Raw genomic sequence first — 19,461 nt, forward strand, 5'->3', positions numbered from 1 at the left:
CAAAATACTTTAGACTGCAGCGAAGATTTACGTTCCAACAGGACAATGACCCAAGCATACAGCCAAAGCCACACTGGAATGGCTTCAGAACAAGAATGTGAAAGTCCTTGAGTGACCCTGCCATAACCCAGACTTGAATCCCATTGAGAACCTGTGGAAAGACTTGAAGATTGCAGTTCACCATTGCTCCCCATACAACTTGACAGAGCTTGAGCAAATCTGCAAGGAATAATGGGAGAAATTCCCTAAATACAGATGTGCAAAGCTGAAACAGACATACCCAAAAAGACTCGAAGCTGTAATCGCTGCCAAAGACGCTTCGACAAAGTATTGACTCGGGGATGAATACTTGTGTAAATAAGATATTTCTGCATTTCATTTTCAATAAATTTGTAAAAATTTCGAAAAACACGTTTTCACTTTGTCTTTATGGGGTCCCTCATGTGTAGATCAGTGACAAAAATCTATTTTATCCATTTGAAATTCAGGCTGTACCACAACAAAATGTGAAAACGTCAAGTGGTGTGAATACTTTCTGAAGGCACTGTGTACAGTTGGACTCTGTTATTCACGGCACTTTCCAGGAACGTATCCCCCGCAAATAGAGGGTCCGACAGTTCATATTTATCCTGTCCAACATCTCACCACTGGTCATGGATTAAGACAAACACCAGAAAGCAGCTTTTCTTTTCCTCCTGGAAGCCAACACCACACCCCACAGAAGGGAACCTATTACCTTTCCGCAAGGCATGTAAACATGCGTTTCTGTCCCTCCCCAGACACAACATAATTGAGCATCAATCCCACTTGAGGTCCCAACTCTCAGGTCATTCACCATCCACATAAGCTAGATGACATTTGGTTACGTCTGTCCATGGAACATGCCCCTTTGTTGTTCCTTTGCTCTTGAAGGATAGGATAGTAACAGACATTGCTCATGGCTGACTGCTTCAATTATATCTTTGAAGAAAAGGCAAACATCTCTAATCCCTCCATTCCAAAACATGTCCAACACTTCTTCATCTGACATTGAAAACATTCGACAGTAAGTGAACTCCTGAGGCAAAGATGGAGAAACTCATAGCCTCTTTTGACTCCTTCACTGTTGCACCTATGCCCTCATACTAAAAAAACTGATGATCTGCATTTTCGACTCGTGCTTCGTTGTTTTTTCCAGGTCATTTTCTAAGGGCGACATGCATACCTGTAAGTGAAAATAGTCAACATTACCCCCAATTCATAACGATCATGATGCCAAAACTGACCTCAACCACAGAGCAGTCAGACCATTCTCCATAATCAAGGAACTAATGGAATTGTTCAGTGCAGCAGACCTCAAAACCCATCTTTTAGCTAACGCTGATCTGTAACCAAGAGTTTAGATTCCATCCAGATCATTTCCAATGAAAATGTTTTCTGTGGATGGATGCCCTTGATCTCAGACAAGATGTGAAGGCTATCTCAATGGACATCTCCCATGAATTTGATTCTGTTTGGCATACCGTTCCGATTTACAAACCTTCGGCTAATGGTATCCAGGATTCCTTCATACATTGGATATCAGATCTCTTTTGCGCTTGCAAGCAATACAATGCATTGGACCGAATAAAATCCGATGACGGACCGCAAAAAGCTGGTGTCGATGAAGGTGGCGTTCTGGAGCGAATGCCACTCTTTATCAAAATCAATGACATCTTCCTCACAGGAATATATCACTTTGTAGATAATTCCATCATGTGCAGGATAGTTGTGCACCCCTTCACCAACTGTGGCAGCATCCCTCTGTCAAGTTAGAAAAGGTAAGGAACTGCTCATCTCCCTGGAACAGGTATTTTAATGTAAGAAAGACCAATATTCTCACTTTGTCCCTCAATAAAGAACAGCAGGCAAAGCCTCTAGTTTACATCTGTGGTCAGCTTCCGGTAAAGACAGTCTATGGAGCCTCAGGGTCTATCAGTTATAACCTGCATTTGTCAAATCAAATCTCCAAGCTAGAGTTCAAAGCCCACCACCCTTTCAAACTTCTCTGCAGAGCCAATCCTTCCTCAGCTAAAAACAATATACAAATCCTTCATGAAGAATAACATGGAATATGACTCCTCACTGTGGACTGGTGCCTCTGCTTCCCATCCTGCTACGCCCCTCAAATCCACTCCTTGAAGCTGTGGCACCTAAAGGACCTCCGTGTCTTTGCAATCTCACATCAGGAAGTAGTCTCAGGGTCTGCTTCTTGTTCACTGGCAACAGGTTGAAGCCCTTTCATTTTTTTATTTTTCCAGCTCTATTATTGTCTTGCTCCTGCCCTCTCACCTCTTCACTCAGGTACTGCCCCCCCCCCCCCCCCCCCTTTCAGGTTACAAGCGTGATGGCCAGAAAACCTTTCCTTGTTACCCTCTCAAAGTCCAGACTCAATGCTCAACTCAATTGTTTCATACTCCATTCTCATCTGTAGAGCTGTCTTCCTGAATCTGTTGTCTCGAGCTCTTTCCTCCAATATTTCAGGTCTGCTGCCCACAGACTCATCAGGGTCTCTCGTATTAGCTTTCCTACATCCGTTAAAACTCTGTCCTCATCCTTCTCCCGCAAATTTATCTTCTTGAGCTGTAATGCATCTGTTTGTTGAAATCCGAGTTTTCACTTTGCCCAATCTCGTCTATCAATCAGTCAATTCTGCTCTTCCACGAGCCTCAAATACCTGTAAATAATTTTATTTAATGCAACCTATATTGCCAATTGCTCACATCAAAATTATGAATAATTTCACATAAAGACCATCATATAAGAAGGAATACACAAGTAAGATACTAGGTATTAACCAAACAAACACAGATCATAACCGAAACATCTCAACGTGAAAAAAATATTCCCAAACTCGAGCACGAGCTTCCCAATGAAACATGCCTTTAGAGTTTTGGTCAAACTGCTGACCAAAGCCCAAGTTTTACTAATACGCTTCATAAATTGCCAGTTTCCTCCGGTCTACACTTCTATATTGACACTAGATTTAACATTTTCATGCTGCTTGGAGAAAAAAAAATAACAATGCAAACCTTATACAAAATTTTTGCACTTGATGAGCTGGTACGTTCTTTAAATTCCATCTGGAACATGTGCAAGATGATCTCGTTATCGCTAGGAAAGGTGAGACAACAAAAAAAAAATTCATACAACCTTCCACTTAAACAACACACTTGAAAATTCATCATGAACCAACATATTAATACTCCACAAATTTAAACAAAAATAAATAAGACCACAATTGCAAAGCTTCATGGCACAGCAACAACCGTGCTAGTTAGAAGGAATCCAGGAGTAAAATGGCTAATATAAAACTTTCACCATAAAGTAAAGTGTTAGGGACAAATACACAAAGAAAACCTGGTCTAATGAAGATTTACTATGATCAATCAAGAAGGAAGTGTTGTATAAACCAGCAAAAAATTTAACAATTACCATTTTTGCTTCTACACATTTTTTTTTTTTTTTTTTTAAATCAAACTTTATGCGCAAATATACATTGATCTCATCTCTCTGTAAAGGCTGCGTAGCGATACCAAAGTGCACACAGTGAACAACAGATCTCCATACATGCCAGGCCGTGTTTGCACAGTCCACAAATAGCAGCATTTCCTAGGATCATTTTCAGGCTCCTGCAGAGCAAAAGCACGCACCATCGCCTTGGGCAGGTTGCTCTGAAAACTGAAAGAACAGCACAAAATACCATGATTTGCATTTTCCAGGAGCAAGTGGTCCACGAGAGAAACAATCATTTAATTGGTGAAAATACAATCCACGCAATGAAAACAAGGAAAATGACGATTTGCTAATCTTTGGTTCACCATCTTTTTCAGCGTACAAGTCGATTTGGCTAATTTTCCCATTTTTATTTCCTTCATTCATAAGTGTCAATTTGGAGTACAAGACGAAGCTAAATTAACTTTAGTGGTTAGCAAAACGGTCATGCAATTAGAATAATCCAGGTGTTAATTCCACCCTGACACTCAACATGTCACCGCTTAAGGTAATTCCACAGTCATGAATGTTAATGAGCTGTTTTGTGCATAATATTTGAACTACTTTGTGGGATGACCTTCCAGATAAATTATGAATGCAAAGAGCTTTTTAGCATGTTTGTTATCATATAGATGTGCTGTACTGTCGACATTCACAGGGGGTGCGTTCTTTAAAAATGCCGCGGATGTCGATTCCGCGAATGTCGGGGCATTGTTTCAATGGGGGGAAAAAAAAATTCATTAAAAAAAAAAAAAATGACGAACATGAATGCACATCATTACAGTTTCATCAAAATGCTTACAAATAAAAACAAAGTACAGGAAGCCTTTCCAAAAGGTTAGCTCACTCTTTTGCCACGAGTGTCATGTGACTTTATCGAAAACTAACTGTTTGTTTTCCTTCAATCTTGAGTAATACCCAAAGCGAGTCTTGATCCCCGAAATAGTTGCCGTTTCCACAACTCGGAATTTAAGCTTAAAGGATGATACAGTATTCTGTATTATCTTACGAAGATAGACGTTGAGTTTAAATTGAAAATTTTTAAATGTCCTGGCATCACAGTCATTGTGTTAGAATTTCATTTGATTTTAAATCCATAGTAAAAGTTAATTTTTACTTAAAGGTCCCATGTAATTCAAAGGTTTCTGGTTATTTATATATTAACTTGACCTCCCTAGTGAAAAATCACCCATGTTTCTTTTTTATAATCAACAATGGGATAATTAGACCAGTATTTTGAACATTTATAGTGTTTTTCACAACTTGCTATGCCCCGCCCCTCAAAAAAGTGGAGTTCAGCGAACCGCAGGTCACGTGACCGGTAACGTCATCTCCAGAACGAAGTCCGTGCCATCTCGATTCGCTGTGCTTCGGCCCGCGATCCGTTCCATGTAATTTGTACGTACTCTACTTTTGATTTGCTTGATCTTGATCTGAGGTATGCTGAGACACATGTGTGTCACGCCTCGCCTCGTTGATAAGCCCGCAAGGTCGCTCCGTGGAGCGGCCTGCACATATTCAACTATGTGTGAATTATATAAATACCAACTCACGGTCTGAGGTAACTCAGCTAAAAATGATCCGATTTGCACCAAAATAAAGTTTAGGAATGGTTGTACAGACCCCCACTTCTCACTAAAAGTGGAAACAGAATGTAAATTGGAGTTAAAACAAGCCTGCAAGGTCGCTCCGTGGAGTAGCCTGCACATATTCAACTATGTGTGAATTATATAATTACCAACTCACGGTCTGAGGTAACGCGGCGAAAAATTATCCGATTTGCACCAAATAAAGTTTATGAATGGTTTCACAGACCCCTACTTCTCACTAAAAGTGGAAACAGAATGTAAATTGGAATTAAAATAAGTGTTTGATTTGTATCAAGCAAATGCACGTGGAGCATGCTTGCGAGCGAGCTGTGTTCTGGAGGTGACGTCACATGGATTACGTCATCGGCTTTGAGGTAAGGGGCAGAATTTTTAGGGGCGTTCCCAAGTGGTTCGGTTTTCTTTCATTTTTAATGTTTCAGAGTGAATATAACAAAAAATCAATGCCATATTTGAATTCACCATAAAAAGACTCATTTGGATGACATCAAATGCATTTTGAGTGAGATTCCGTGTCTGTGGACCTTTAACGTACCATGAACCAGCTTTGCTGATCGGCGCAAGATTTACACCATGGATATGTCTCGTGTATCAGTCCATTCATTCCATTACATGTGTCAAACAGTTACCCCACTATCAGTCCATTGTCATTTTACCCTATGTGACAAAGCTCTTCCACGATCCTAGATTTTGTATCAAAAAATATTTTTTTCAGTCTTCATGGAGCATGCTTGCCGTTTCCGGCATGGTGCGTAGTTTCAGTCTTCAGGGGTGAAATGCTGATAGATACGGGTATGTCATCATGAGATGGTTCCAGTACTTAAAGTGAACAATGTGTGGCACGGAGATATTCGAGAAAAATTACAATGTTATGACAATGTAAGGTGAGAGAACAGCAGTTCCTTTTACACTTGTTGCAAAGAATTCATATCCCAGAGTTGCATGATGCCATTCTCATATCCCACAGCCAGCTGGTTGGTACGAGGTGCGTAGTGCAGCGCCGATCCCGCAATCGATTGAACAGCCCCAGCTTGTAGCTCCACACAGATGTGCAAACTCTCAGCCATTGCACGCTGCCGCAGCGAAGGCAAATTGGTGACCGAAGCCCTTACTAACTGAATTCCTGTGAACGGCAGGAAAATAATTTTATATAAAAACAAACAAACAGTAAACTGGAAAAAAAAGTCAAAAGGATATTCAATTAAGGGTGTACATGGGTAAGGGTAAAAAATAAATAACAAAGGACAGCTGCTTTGCTATTCAGTTAAAACTTGCAGTTGGTTCAATTCAAACTAACCAGAAGACCTATTTTCTATGACATCATTGACATGCAACAACGTTTTAAATGAGAGTAACAGGAGAATTTGTGCCAAAATTCCAGGAAAATCCCAGTCTCATCCTGTCACTTGAGAATGATTGTCAAACAAACCGAACCCTCTATTTCCTTGGTCATCCACTGAAAAAGGTTCAGTCCCTTGAACTTATATGCCTCATCATCAGCCATGACCTTTCCTGGGCCAACCACGTAGCAAAGATGGCCTCCAAAGACAGCCACAGCATGGGCAACCTCACTCGATCCAAGTCTTTCCTTGGCAAAAACAAGACCTTTGTCCCAGTCTACAGGTACTACTCTCCACTCTGGGCAGGCAACCCAGCTTCACAAGTGTCTTTCGTAGATTCTGTGGAATCTGAAGCTCTCAAAATTATTGGACCATCCCACTCTGGAGGTCGCGCACGTGGACTCACCATATTGGTTTTGCAACAGCGTGGGTGGTGAGAAAATAACAATGGGGAATGATCAAGAATGTTAATTCCAGAGGAAAAGAGGGAAAAGACAGACCGAGGTGCTAGGGCGACAATGGGCTTCATATACACCTGATCCTGGCCGTTGCTAACATAGGTTACTCTAACATTCATTATGAGATAACGAAATAATAATTAACCCCCTGAACTTATTATCACACCAATATCAAATGCCGTTTAAACCCAGGTATACCTGCTCTATTGGTCTCATCACTCTGGTCCAAAGGAATGTCGAGGCAGAGATCCAACAGATAGATCCAACCCCGATGAGTCACGAGGGCAACAACACCAAATAGCCAACGGAGATGCTGATGGAGATGATGCGTATTGCAGTTGGCACCACCGATGTTGCTCACTATCTCCAGGGCTTTTACCTAAAAATAAATTTCAATGCACAGTCACAACAATACATTGGGAAACATTTTGAAGAAAGGAAAGAGAAATGGGGTGGGGGGGAGGTGGGAGGTTGGGAGTTGGTAATAAAGGCACGGAAAGCAGTTGGAAAATTTGCCATCTTTATAATATGAAATACGTAGAGAACCATCAAGACGATTCTGTAAAATGTACAATCACATTATTGTATGGCATTATGAATCTTTAACTTTTGGTTTGTAAAGTACAGGAAAAACTTTCAAAATCTTAACAAAATTCAAACTTTATGAAAAAAGAACTACAACAACAACTTCCGCACATCCGCAGTGCCAGGGTTGCCAGATGTACGATAAAATTATTGTATTTGTACGATTATTTCAAGCAGCTTTTTCTATGCAGGCGTAGCGCTTCGTGCTTTTCGCAAGGTATTTCTGTGTTTTTGCCTTATTTTGTCCTCATAATGTTGTCCAACAAGCGTCCAAGTGATAGCGCGGAGTCCGGTGGTGTGAAGAGGAAGCACGTTACACTTAGAATTAAAGACAAAGTTGAAATTCTGCAGAAATTAGACAAAGGCGAGATGGTGCGGAACCAGAGGGAGCATTATGGTGTTGGTAGCACCACTATTTATGTTATAAAAAGACAACGTGATAAGCTGTTAAAGTTTTACGCTAATAGTGATTCAAATAAGGGCATTGCTAAACAGAAAACCTTGCATGGCGCTATAATCGAAGGACCTCGATAAGGTTATTTACAAGTAGCTTAAATAATGTCACAGTGAAAGCGTTCCTATTGCTGCTACCCCAAGCACTTCGATGTAATCACCAACCTCTACCTTCATCAACATTACACTTGGTGGAAGTGGAAACGAGGAGGGTTTTGGGTAAGTCCTGTACAATAATTACATCACCCTATTTGTCCCTCTCCCTCTGTTTTGTCCTAGTAGAAGTTTCCCCTCTGTCTCTCCTGTTGCATCCTGTTCCAATCAGTGTTGTAGCTCTTCCACGTGCCTTGAGTTTGTATACAAAAAAAAAAAAAAAGAATCTCAATAAATCAAGTTTCGTTTTCTAAAATCCGAGAAATTCTGTAATCCAAATACTGTGTTCGGTTCCAAGGAAATCGGATTTGTGAGTTTTCAGTGTATTAATTATAAAGCTAGCCTCAGGGGACATACTTGTACACAAATATGGTCTTCTCTCGAGATGTATCGACTCAACATTATAGTCGACGAGCAAAAATCCCCTGTGAAGGGAAAAGTTAAACTTCATCTATCAATTTAAATTACTTCACGGACTTTTAAAAGGTTAATTGTGTTGCACTCTTGGTTTCACTTCAGAACCAACCTCTGAGCTACTTATAGCGCCCATTGCAAAAATGGTGGTGCATCATCGGGTGGCAGAGGTTTGGTTTGTCTAAAAAGAGGGCAAAATATGGCTATTTAAAATTGCATATTACTCCATGAATATCTGCATTAAATCTATTTTAACCCAGATGTTCAGGTTGATTTTAAAAATTACTTTAAAGAACAATAGAAAAAGAGCATGTTGAGCTTTGGCTGTGTGCACCGCTTTTTAAACAGTGTGGGAAGCGGCCACCCGTAATATGTGTACGTACACACACACACACACACACACACACACACACACACACACACACACACACACACACACACACACACACACACACACACACACACACACACACACACACGGAATTCACCTGCGCCGGCAGTTCCACAGCTCGAATGACTCGGGACTTGCCCAAATGGTAGAGGCAGAGCAGGCCCCAACTATTGCCGAAATTATTTTTGGATTCCAGCCCCACTACAAAGCCTCGTCCTTTGGACCATGTAAGGTATTGTACGGCAGTTATTGTCAGGTCACCATCAGGTCCTCCAAAGTAGTGAGTGGCGATTCGACGGCCAGAACGCGCGCATACCACCTCAAAATAACTGCCGCTGGCAAGCCAAGCCAGATGTGCATCTGAAAAAAAAAAGAAGTAATAATAGGAAAAATTTAATGCAATACTTTCGTTACAAGCAAAACAAAAACGAAAAAAGTTTTAAAATAAAAATACAAGTCAGGGCATTTTCAGGTGAGGCAGATGCGTCGTAAATCCACCTTTTTCAATGCGCCCACGTAAAGTGCTGCCATCGTCAATCACAGCATTGTGTGTGCATGCATCATAGTGAAGTAGTTTGCTGGTGAGACGAGCTTCCAGCTGCCACATATTGAGTGAGTTACCACCACCTGAAAAACAAGGCACAACTTATTCACACTGATGTTCCAAATCTACATTGTTGAGAATCCAATTTTGCACATCGAAAAGTAAGTTGTGCCAAAAGCTCCCCAAGGGATCATGTATCTTGATTTGATGAAGAGGATTACCAAATCCTTCAAACCAATTTCAATTAAAAAAAGAAAAAGAGCAATCAGAGATTGCAAACCCTCGCCAGGATGTATTTTCAGTAATTTTAAAGGCTTTTGTGTTAAAACAAATATGGCGGCCAAACCACGTGACCGATGACGTCATCACTATTTTTTTTCTAAACTAATTTATTCCTAGATTATGCTCAATAAATTTCATCTTGATCGGATGAAGTTTTGTACTTGTCGAATTATGACGTCATACTGGAGGCACCTATGACATCATCATTAACATATTTTATTCCCCATTGAGAGTTCTTTACAATGAGCCATGTCTCAAATTTTTCTATTCAGCGCTTTCGGAGATATGGAGGTGTAGACTAGGCTAAATTTCTGATTTTTTTTTGGCAGAGGCATTTCTGAGTAAAAGTTGGTATCCGGGCGTTTTAGGTGGATATGAGGGTGCTGATCACGAAAAAAACGGATACCAAGCTGAAATGTGCATATTTAGGGCCTAAATCAGCAAAAAAACAAAATGGCCGCCAAAAAAGTTTATGCGATATTTGTTTTTTTTCTTCAGAAAAGTGGAATGTCGTAGTAATACTTGGTATCCATGCTTATTAGCTGTATATGAGGGTGCTGATCACGATAAAAAATAATACCAAGCTGAATATTACATATTTAGGGCTTAAATCAGCCAAAAAACAAAATGGCCGTCAAAAAAAGTATACGCGATATTGACATTTCTAATTTTCTTTTAAAAATAGGAATGTCATAGTAGCACTTGGTATCTATGCTTATTAGCTGTATGTGAGCGTGCTGACCACGAAAAGATAGGATACCAAGCTGAATTGCAGGCTTTCAATGGAAGATGTTTCATACACCATATTGGCTTTTATTGCCGTTTTACCTTGATTGGCATTACATTGCTTTCAGATCACTGTCAACTGTATTTTCTAGTTAAGGTTGTTATCATGTCTAGTTAAGGACGGTTTATTTACCGGGACGGTGACATGCAACCTCTCTTTCTTTTATTTTCAGACTAAATCAAGATGGATCCTGTTGCTACTCTGAAACGACCATCATCGATTGACTTCGCCTTATGCATTTTATGCCAAACAGATGGGGATTTGCGATCTGCCAGCAATCAAGGTCTAGCCACACTCGCTAAGGCTTACGAAACCAGAAAGAAATTACGCGACCCAAAAAACCGCAATATAATTGAGCGTCTGGATCTGGCGTTGGGTTCGAATACCACCTCAATCGTATGGCACAAAAACTGTTATGTCCAATTCACCGATAAAAATAAACTTCTTCGCCTAGAAAGACTGGAAGATCATCATCAGGACCGAGAAAATGTACCAACATGCAGCTCAGTTGTTGGGTCTACCCAAGGTCGTGTCATACGTCGGAGCTCTGTCAAGCCAGTTGACTGGACGCTGTGCATGTTTTGTCAGGATCGTACGTCAAAACAACGATTAAGTTCAGTTATGACATTCAATGTCAGCAAAGATATTTTAGAGGCATCTAAATTACATCACAAGCTATGCTTCAGTTTGGCAGGCGTTAGTGACCTCATCGCAGCGGAGGGTAAATATCACCTTCCTTGCTTAAGTTCGTTCAAAAGAAGTACATCCAAAGTCAAAGAAGATTTTCACACCAGTCAAGACTTACCTTTGATATGGCTTTCTTCAGAACTTATGTATGCAGCCCAAAAGGGTCATGTGCTGAGGCTAAGTGACGTCTGGGATCGGTATGTAAATCTTTCAGAGGAAGTTCTCGAAGAATTCAAAAAAGGAAATTTTGTGGTCAAACGGTCGGCGCGTAAGTTCAATCAGGTTGATCCCGACCAGGCACAAGAGTGGTTGAATGGAACTGGTAAAAGGGCCGGAGGAATCGTTGGTATCACCAAAACCAATACAGCCTTGAACAGATGGGCATTGTCTTACAACCTGAGAGCACATATTGCAGCAGATACGCGTGAAATGTTGCAGATATATCCAAAAGACTTGCTCAGCCATAACGAATCGAAACCAGCAAGACAACAACGTGACAATGCAGACGAGAACATTCTGCTCAGCATATTGGAACGCTTCCATGTGTTTGCACCTGATACGCATCACGCTGCGCTGCAAAACATTGCAACAAAAGACGTTGCTAGCGAAGAAATCCAAACATCGCTACTGAACGCACGAGTCATGGGTCAGAAACAACTGGATGAATTTGTGGAGGATAGACTTGTTGGAGACGCAGAAACCTCAGTGCCTCAGCACTCATTGTATGACACCATCAAGAAGAACAATGCTCCAACATTCGACGATCTTTATAAGGTAGTACAACACAGTGCCGAAAAGAACAAACGCACTGTTCTGAAAGCTGATCAAAACTTCCTCCAACGTTTGGTAACGGCATATGCATCTGGCCGCACGATCAACTTGGACAACGTGTTGAACCACGAACTTCTTCGAGTACCAGTCTCGCTGGCAGAGCTCAATGGCAATTTAAGGACAGGAAACAAATCGTTGCTGGCTGATATGTTGACAGCAGATGTTCCATGTCCTGCTACGCTCGATCTGCACGGGAAATCAGCTTGTCTTGTTATAGATGGACAGGCTCGAGTCGTGGCCATTGGGAAACCGGTTGCTGCCAAGACATTTGGAGACTTGGCAGACGTTTTCACAAGATCAATCTTCCAGTCAGGAATGCAATATCTTCGCATAGACGTTGTATTTGACAGATACCGAGATGAGTCGATCAAAGCAGGAACAAGAACCAAACGAACAAAGACAAGTCGTCCAATACGTCGTATTGTAGAAGGACGGGAGGTGCCACTGCCTAACTCCTGGATAAACTTCATTGCCCTTCCAGAAAACAAGGCAGCCCTTGCTCGCTTCCTCTCGGAAGAACTTCTGGCACATGCTCCTGGTGATACAGAGATTGTGGTTGCAGGGGGGTTTGACGATGAGCGTGAAATCAGGTCATCACGTGGCAATACTGACCTCACTCCACTAAAAGCAACACACGAAGAAGCGGACACACGCATAATTCTACATGTCATAGATAGTCGGCTGGACACTGTAGTTGTATGTGCGAGAGACACTGATGTCATGCTGTTGTTGGTGGCACATTTTCCGCGTGTCAGTTGCAGAAATCTATGGATGATGGCTGGTACTGCCCAGAAGAGAAAGTACATACCCATAGGTCCATTATATCACAACTTGCCATCAAATTCAGTCCAATCACTTCTGCCATTTCACGCTCTTACGGGATCGGACACGACATCGCACATCTGTGGACACACGAAACGTTCAGCATGGAAAGTCTTCCTTGAGTATCACCACCTTCTTGTGGGTTTGGGAGTAGGGAATTTGACCCCTGAAGTGTCAAAATCGACAGAAATATTTGTCTGCAAAATCTACGGGATGAACAATCTGGAGACAACAGATAGCGTTCGTCGGGTCATGTTTGAGAAGGCCTGCAAACCAGAAGCGATGCCACCCACGAGCGATGCTCTCAAATTCCACATCCAGCGTGTGCATTACCAATCTCTGATATGGAAGGAGGCACACTGCCCACTTCCGAACCTGCCGAATGTCACGGAGTTGGGATGGAAAAGGGTCGCTACCAATTTGCAACCAGTGCTGATGACACTCCATCCAATTCCTGAGTCGTGTCTTGAACTTGTTTCTTGCAGTTGCAGGTCACGGTGTCGTACCATGCGCTGTAGCTGCCGTAAAGCAAAACTTGGCTGCACAGCTGCATGTGTATGTCGGCAAGAAACTGACCAGAACGGTTGCTTTAATGACAATGTGTAATGTGTTAACGACATTATTCAACTTACCGTCGAGCCTGCATATCGTAAAAGACGTCATGACTGTGCTACCTGTATATAGTTAAACGTTCATATGTGATTGTTCACTGCATGTAATCGTATTAATCAATGAAGATCAAAAGTAAAGTTGTATTGCCTTGTAATCGTGTTGTTTATTATATGAGCTGTGTGGCACAAGGGTCCATGTGTAAGTGTCTGTAGATATCATTTTAGCTGCAGTTAGCCGATATTTAGAGCTATTTTGTGAGCAACCACCTTGAATGTGTCCTGTTTCAGTATATAGCTTTGGTCCAACACTAATAATAGTGCGCTCATATGCTTCCTTGACCTCGATAACCTGGGGCTAGACATCAAAATAATGATTCTATGTTCACTAGAACTGGAGATATCGTCAATATAAGATTTGATGGCGGCCATCTTGGAAAATGGCCGAAACATCGATTTCTGCTAAAATAGTATATACAAATTTGATTGCCCGGAAATATTCATCTTGTTTCACGTAAAGTGTACTTGTTGAAATGTCTTCCTGTGTGATTCTGAGTTCAGCGGCTAAAAGTTAAATATTTTGGCGGCCATTTAGTTTTTTCCAGATTTGAGCATCAAATACCAAAAATTCAGCTTGGTATCCTATTTTTTCATGATCAGCACCCCCAAAATAGGTTAAAAACACTTGTTACCAACTTTTACTCAGAAATGCCCCTATAACTTGTATTAGATGCATTTCTGGAAATTTAGCCTAGTCTAGTGCAAAGTTTTTCGGTTTTTCCAAGATGGAGGCCAAACCACGTGACCGATGTCATCTTTTTTTCTCCACCAGTTAATGTCGACATGGCGCTCAAGAAATTTTATCTTTATCGGATGAAAGTTTTGTACTTGTCGAACTATGACATCATAATGGAGGCACCTATGACATCATCATTAACATATTTTATTCCCCATGGAGAGTTCTTTACAATGAGCCATGTCTCAAATTTTTCTATTCAGTGCTTTCGGAGATATCGAGGTGCAAAGTTTTTCGATTTTTCCAAGATGGCGGCCGAACCACGTGACCTATGACGTCATAATTATGATAAAAAAATTATACAGGTGGAGTTGCACCTATGGTGAAAATTTCCAGTCAATCGAACCAACGGTTGCAGAGAAAATCATATTTATTCTGTGCGGACAAACAGACAAACAAACTAGAAATCGGTCAGAGACCGAGGAGTTGCCGGAATAAAGAATATGGTGGCCAAACCACGTGACCGATGACGTCATCATTATTTGTTTTCTAAATTAATTTATTCCTAGATTATGCGAAAGAAATTTTATCTTTATCGGATGAAGTTTTGTACTTGTCGAACTATGACATCATAATGGAGGCACCTATGACATCATCATTAACATATTTTATTCCCCATGGAGAGTTCTTTACAATGAGCCATGTCTCAATTTTTTCTATTCAGCACTTTCGGAGATATAGAGGTGCAAAGTTTTTCGGTTTTTCCAAGATGGCGGCCGAACCACGTGACTGATGACGTCATCGTTATTTTTTTTTTCTCCACCAGCTTGTGCCGACATGGCGCTGAAGAAATTTCATCTTGATTGGATGAAGTTTTGTAATTGTCGAATTATCGAATTATGACGTCATAATGGAGGCCTTGGGCCGAGAGAGTTAAAAATTGGGCACAGTCTTTTCTTTCCAGGGCAAGACAAATATGTGTGTAAAGTATGGCGATTCTATGTGCAATGGTGTAGACGTAGTACTGCGCACAAACAGACAGACAACAGATAGACAGACAGACAAACCAACCAACCAACATACTTGCCGGAATCTTTTCTGCCAAGTAACAGACAAACAAACAAACGGACTCAAATGCAATACACTCTCCTCTGGCGAGAGTAACAAGAAATGCACCTGGTAAAGCGCATACCTCCCACCAGGCTGAACAGGTTATGTGTTGTATCCCATCGATAGGCTTGATCTGGATCTGGACCTGAACCAAAATATAACCAGTTCGTTCTTGTCACTACCCAACTTTTCCACCAAGATTTGTCACAACCCGTCCACAACTTTTTAAGATATCATGCGATGTATCATTTTTGGCCCTATCTCTCAATGATACAGAACGACATAATTTTTTTTTTTTTTTTTAAGTCTCAGATCTTCACCAATATCAAATATTTTCGTCCTTGTCGCACACCCAAACTGTCTACCAAATTTTGAGATATCCTGTTCACAAGCAGACAAATAAATACAGACAGACAGACAGACAGACAAACAAGGCATCAGGCGGTAGCTGGAAAGGGATGACGAAAATCGAGAGAATCAATAATTTATTGATTAATTGATTGTATAATTAAAATAAATAAATAAAAATAGTAAAATAAGTAATATCTTAATCAATTTGCTAATAGCAAACCTGAACCACCACTGTTTCATCCAAATCTACAACTTTTTGAAAATTAATTAATGGGGAAAATTAAATAATTAATTGATTGATTCATCAATAAATCAAAAATATCCTTTAAAGCCAAATCACTTAGTCATTATGGTGTCCAAATACTGTATCAGCTTCCTAGCTCAAAAGGTGCCTGAGATATTATCCAGACGAGAAAAAAAAAGTACTTCATAAATCCATAATAATTAAGCAATTAATAAATTAATTGCTTGTTTTGTTGTTGTATACTAAGGCAAGGTTCAAGGAAGAGCTTACACATAAAATAATAATAAATGGAGCGGGAGAAAAGAGTGGGAGATAGAGGAAAGCACAACAACAGCAGAGAACACGGACATCGGTAGATCTGTGGAAGAGAGAGGGCTGGGGCGGGGTACACGGGATAAACAAGATGGACACTACAAGTAGTTTCAGGAAAGATTAATCTAAAAATTAATCAAAAAGCAAAGTAAAGTTTAAAAATGAATTAAATTAATCAAATAAATAAATAAATACTGTTTTCCCCAAGCACTTGTTCACTATTGTGCTGAAATTTCAGCTTCCTAGCTCAAAGGATGGCTGTGATATCACCCGGACAAACGAGAGAACCCTGACCTTTGACCTTTATAGTCAAAAAACATTGACCACCTCACTTTTGTTCTTCAGAATACTCTGGTAAAGTTTGATGAAGACAGCTGAAAGTGTTCGCAAGTTATCACACTCACAAACAAACGAGACAGACCCGACATATGACGAAAATTTTCAATTTTTGTGACAACAAAGAGCCAGACATGAAAACATAACCTCCGTCCACCTTCGGTGGCAGAGGTAAAGACCAAAAACAACCACCATCACAAAAGCTCAATCAAGGGGACCGCTAAACAGGCAATACACATGATATAGCTCAGCAATTCTTGCCACCCCTCCAAAGATGCTCCCTCTCTGCATGTAAACTCATTCATGGGTTTGGAATTAGCAGTTTCACCACTTACTACATGTGGAACCATTCGCTGGTTCAGTAATATCTCAATACAATTGAGATTTTGCGTTTCCATCCATACGACGCCGATGGATCCGCAAAAGGAATGCACGTTCTCACCAAAGATGGGGAAAAAAAGGCGAGGAATCCAGTCTATCAATACGTTTTGCAGTGAATTGAATTGTCCACATGTAGACATGAGGGGGTTCGGCATTTTCCGAGTATAAACCTTTCCGTCAACATCACACCATGTTAGCTTGAGACCTTTTGCTATTTTTCTGCAATAACACATTTCCTTCATCATGATACATAACAGCCAATCCCCCACTCGCCAGCCAACAACATCACCATCGACATTATCAGATTCATCATTCCTACAGTTTTGGGGCCAGGCCCACCAAATTTTCTGTGCAGATTTTGGGGTGCCTACATGTTTCCTAAAGTGGGTGGGAGTTTTTATAAAACTTCTCAAAACATTTTTCTGAGACTTTGGGCTCCCACCCATGCATAACATGGGTACCACGCTATGAATTGAATGAATGAATGAATGAAAATGAATGAATGATCGTTTTAAGGCCATTTTCCCAGCTAGAGCAGGGGGTAGCCTTGCGGGCCCCATGAAAATCATGGTTCCCTGTTTGAGGCAATGTTTTTATGGCCGGATGCCCTTCCTGGCGCCAACCCTTAGTCGCCTCTTACAATGCGCAGGGATACGGTGTACCTATTCTAATTTTTAAGGTGAGGGCACAAATCGAGCATGGAGCTCCATCAAGACAAAAGCTGAAAACCTAATCTCAACTGGAACACTCATGGAAAGCCTGGTGATGACAGAGTATGGGTAGAGATTGTGGGATTTGCAAACAATACATTTAACTCAAGTGGGAAAGGATATAAAAAATGGGGGGGAAAATTACAGCACTGCCAGCATATCCACTACAGGTGAAGACATGCTGGTGCAAAGTGCAGTTAACGGTTTGTCGCTCCGGAGACCCTTCAGTTAGTCGTTACGAGTACGAGTATGAGTCGTTCGTCCAGTCACCAAAAGCACCCTCCAGCACAATGGCTCACCAAGATTAGTCTCTTCCCTCTTCAACACTGCGCCCCCTCAGTTCCGTTTTCCTTCATCCTCACTCTTCAATGACCTCTCGCTCTCCAAAAGTGACTCTCAACACAAGCTGACAGTCCGTTCTATAACCCCAGCATGAAGCAGAGTCCTGAACTGCCCGCAACAGCTTGTCCTTGTACAAACACCATCAATTCCACTAATCCTGCGGTCGGCGGACCAGGATCCAAATGGCTTGGTGGGGCTATAAAGCAGGTTTGAGCTTGGTGAAGGGGAGCGGTGGTTGTAATCCTAAAAAAGAAGGAGTGAAGACTGGTTAACGCTGGCTTACAAGATAACTTATGGCAACTTATGGCAAGACAACAAAATGCAACCACGCCAAAGCACAGTGGACAGCACAAAGACACAAAACATAGCAATTTTCACTATACTTGTAGTTGTACAACACAGTCCAACACTCCAAATGACCTTGACCCAACTCTGAATCCCATGGATTGATTGGGCTGAGAAAGTTTCGCAGCTTTGTTTGGGACTAAAACAACATTGCCTGCCAAATTAACAGCAATTGGAGGTGGGAAGTAAAATGGTTAGTTATCCTGGACTATACCAGATGTCCCTTCCCTAACTCTATACTTGGACTTTCTACATAGGAATAGAGATGGTATCAGCAGGATACGATCCAAACTTTCAATTTTTTTTTAAACACTATGACAATATCCACCATGCCTTGGATCGGAATAGACATTTTCATACACAATGGGCTACCACATGAAAATGGGCGAGTCCAGAGCTGGTCTCAACATCAGCAGGTACTCGTCTACCAACAAGTGGTGACATCTTGTAAGTCTTTCACCATTTGATTTCGGCAACAACCGTTTAAAACTAAAAGTAATGAAATTCCACCAAAACAAAGACTGGAGACACAAACATGCTATGTTACGTATCCAACCTGTACCTTACACAAAACAGAAGCCACCCAATCACATCAAAGGTCACAACACCCACTTCGATGCTTTCAGAAATGACCTGAAGATTGTCGTGCATCATCATCATCATCATCATCATCATCATCAAAGTGCGAGAAAGAGGTTAATCCTGTAGAGCCCGAGTACACCATGACAGGCTGGCAGGATGACCTAGGGCCCTAGACCTAAAGGTAAGCACACTCACCTCTAAGCTGTCTGGCCTGAGTTTGAATCCTGACCCAGCTATAAACTGTCATCCCAGTGTTTCACAGGCAAAGCGATTCATCAATGTGTGTGCGGTTCCTCCGGTGGATGTTAAATTGGGTGTCCCGCCGGTATTTGCGGTACGTTCCCATGGTGGCCTTCACAAAGGGTAGGCAAGCTTTCGCTGGTACCATGAACAAAGTACACTTTCCTGCCCTAACCTACAGAGGGTACTACATCAGTGGCACAGCCAAGCTCCCAGATGCTACCCCACAGCCTTATGCTGCAGACGAAAGAAGAAGACTGTAATGGCATCCGCTCTCCTCCTCCACCTCCTGTAGAA

The 19,461-nt window shown here is 41.3% G+C and overlaps 1 protein-coding gene across 1 annotated transcript in view; it reads right to left on the reverse strand.

Moving 5' to 3' along the window:
• AHCTF1 (AT-hook containing transcription factor 1) overlaps window positions 1-19,461 on the reverse strand; it is a 111,782-nt gene that overhangs the window by 91,254 nt on the left and 1,067 nt on the right. The window contains exons 2-7 of the mRNA XM_078786737.1: window positions 9,413-9,541; window positions 9,012-9,274; window positions 7,117-7,297; window positions 6,030-6,243; window positions 3,589-3,699; window positions 3,051-3,132 (exon numbers count right to left, since the gene is read on the reverse strand). Coding sequence (XP_078642863.1) covers window positions 3,051-3,132; window positions 3,589-3,699; window positions 6,030-6,243; window positions 7,117-7,297; window positions 9,012-9,274; window positions 9,413-9,521 — 960 coding nt within the window. The 5' untranslated portion in view covers window positions 9,522-9,541. The remainder of the gene's footprint in view (window positions 1-3,050; window positions 3,133-3,588; window positions 3,700-6,029; window positions 6,244-7,116; window positions 7,298-9,011; window positions 9,275-9,412; window positions 9,542-19,461) is intronic.

This window comes from Myxine glutinosa, chromosome 11 (genome assembly GCF_964187855.1).
Source record: "Myxine glutinosa chromosome 11, kmMyxGlut1.1, whole genome shotgun sequence".
In the NCBI taxonomy this organism is placed as follows: Eukaryota; Metazoa; Chordata; class Myxini; order Myxiniformes; family Myxinidae; genus Myxine; species Myxine glutinosa.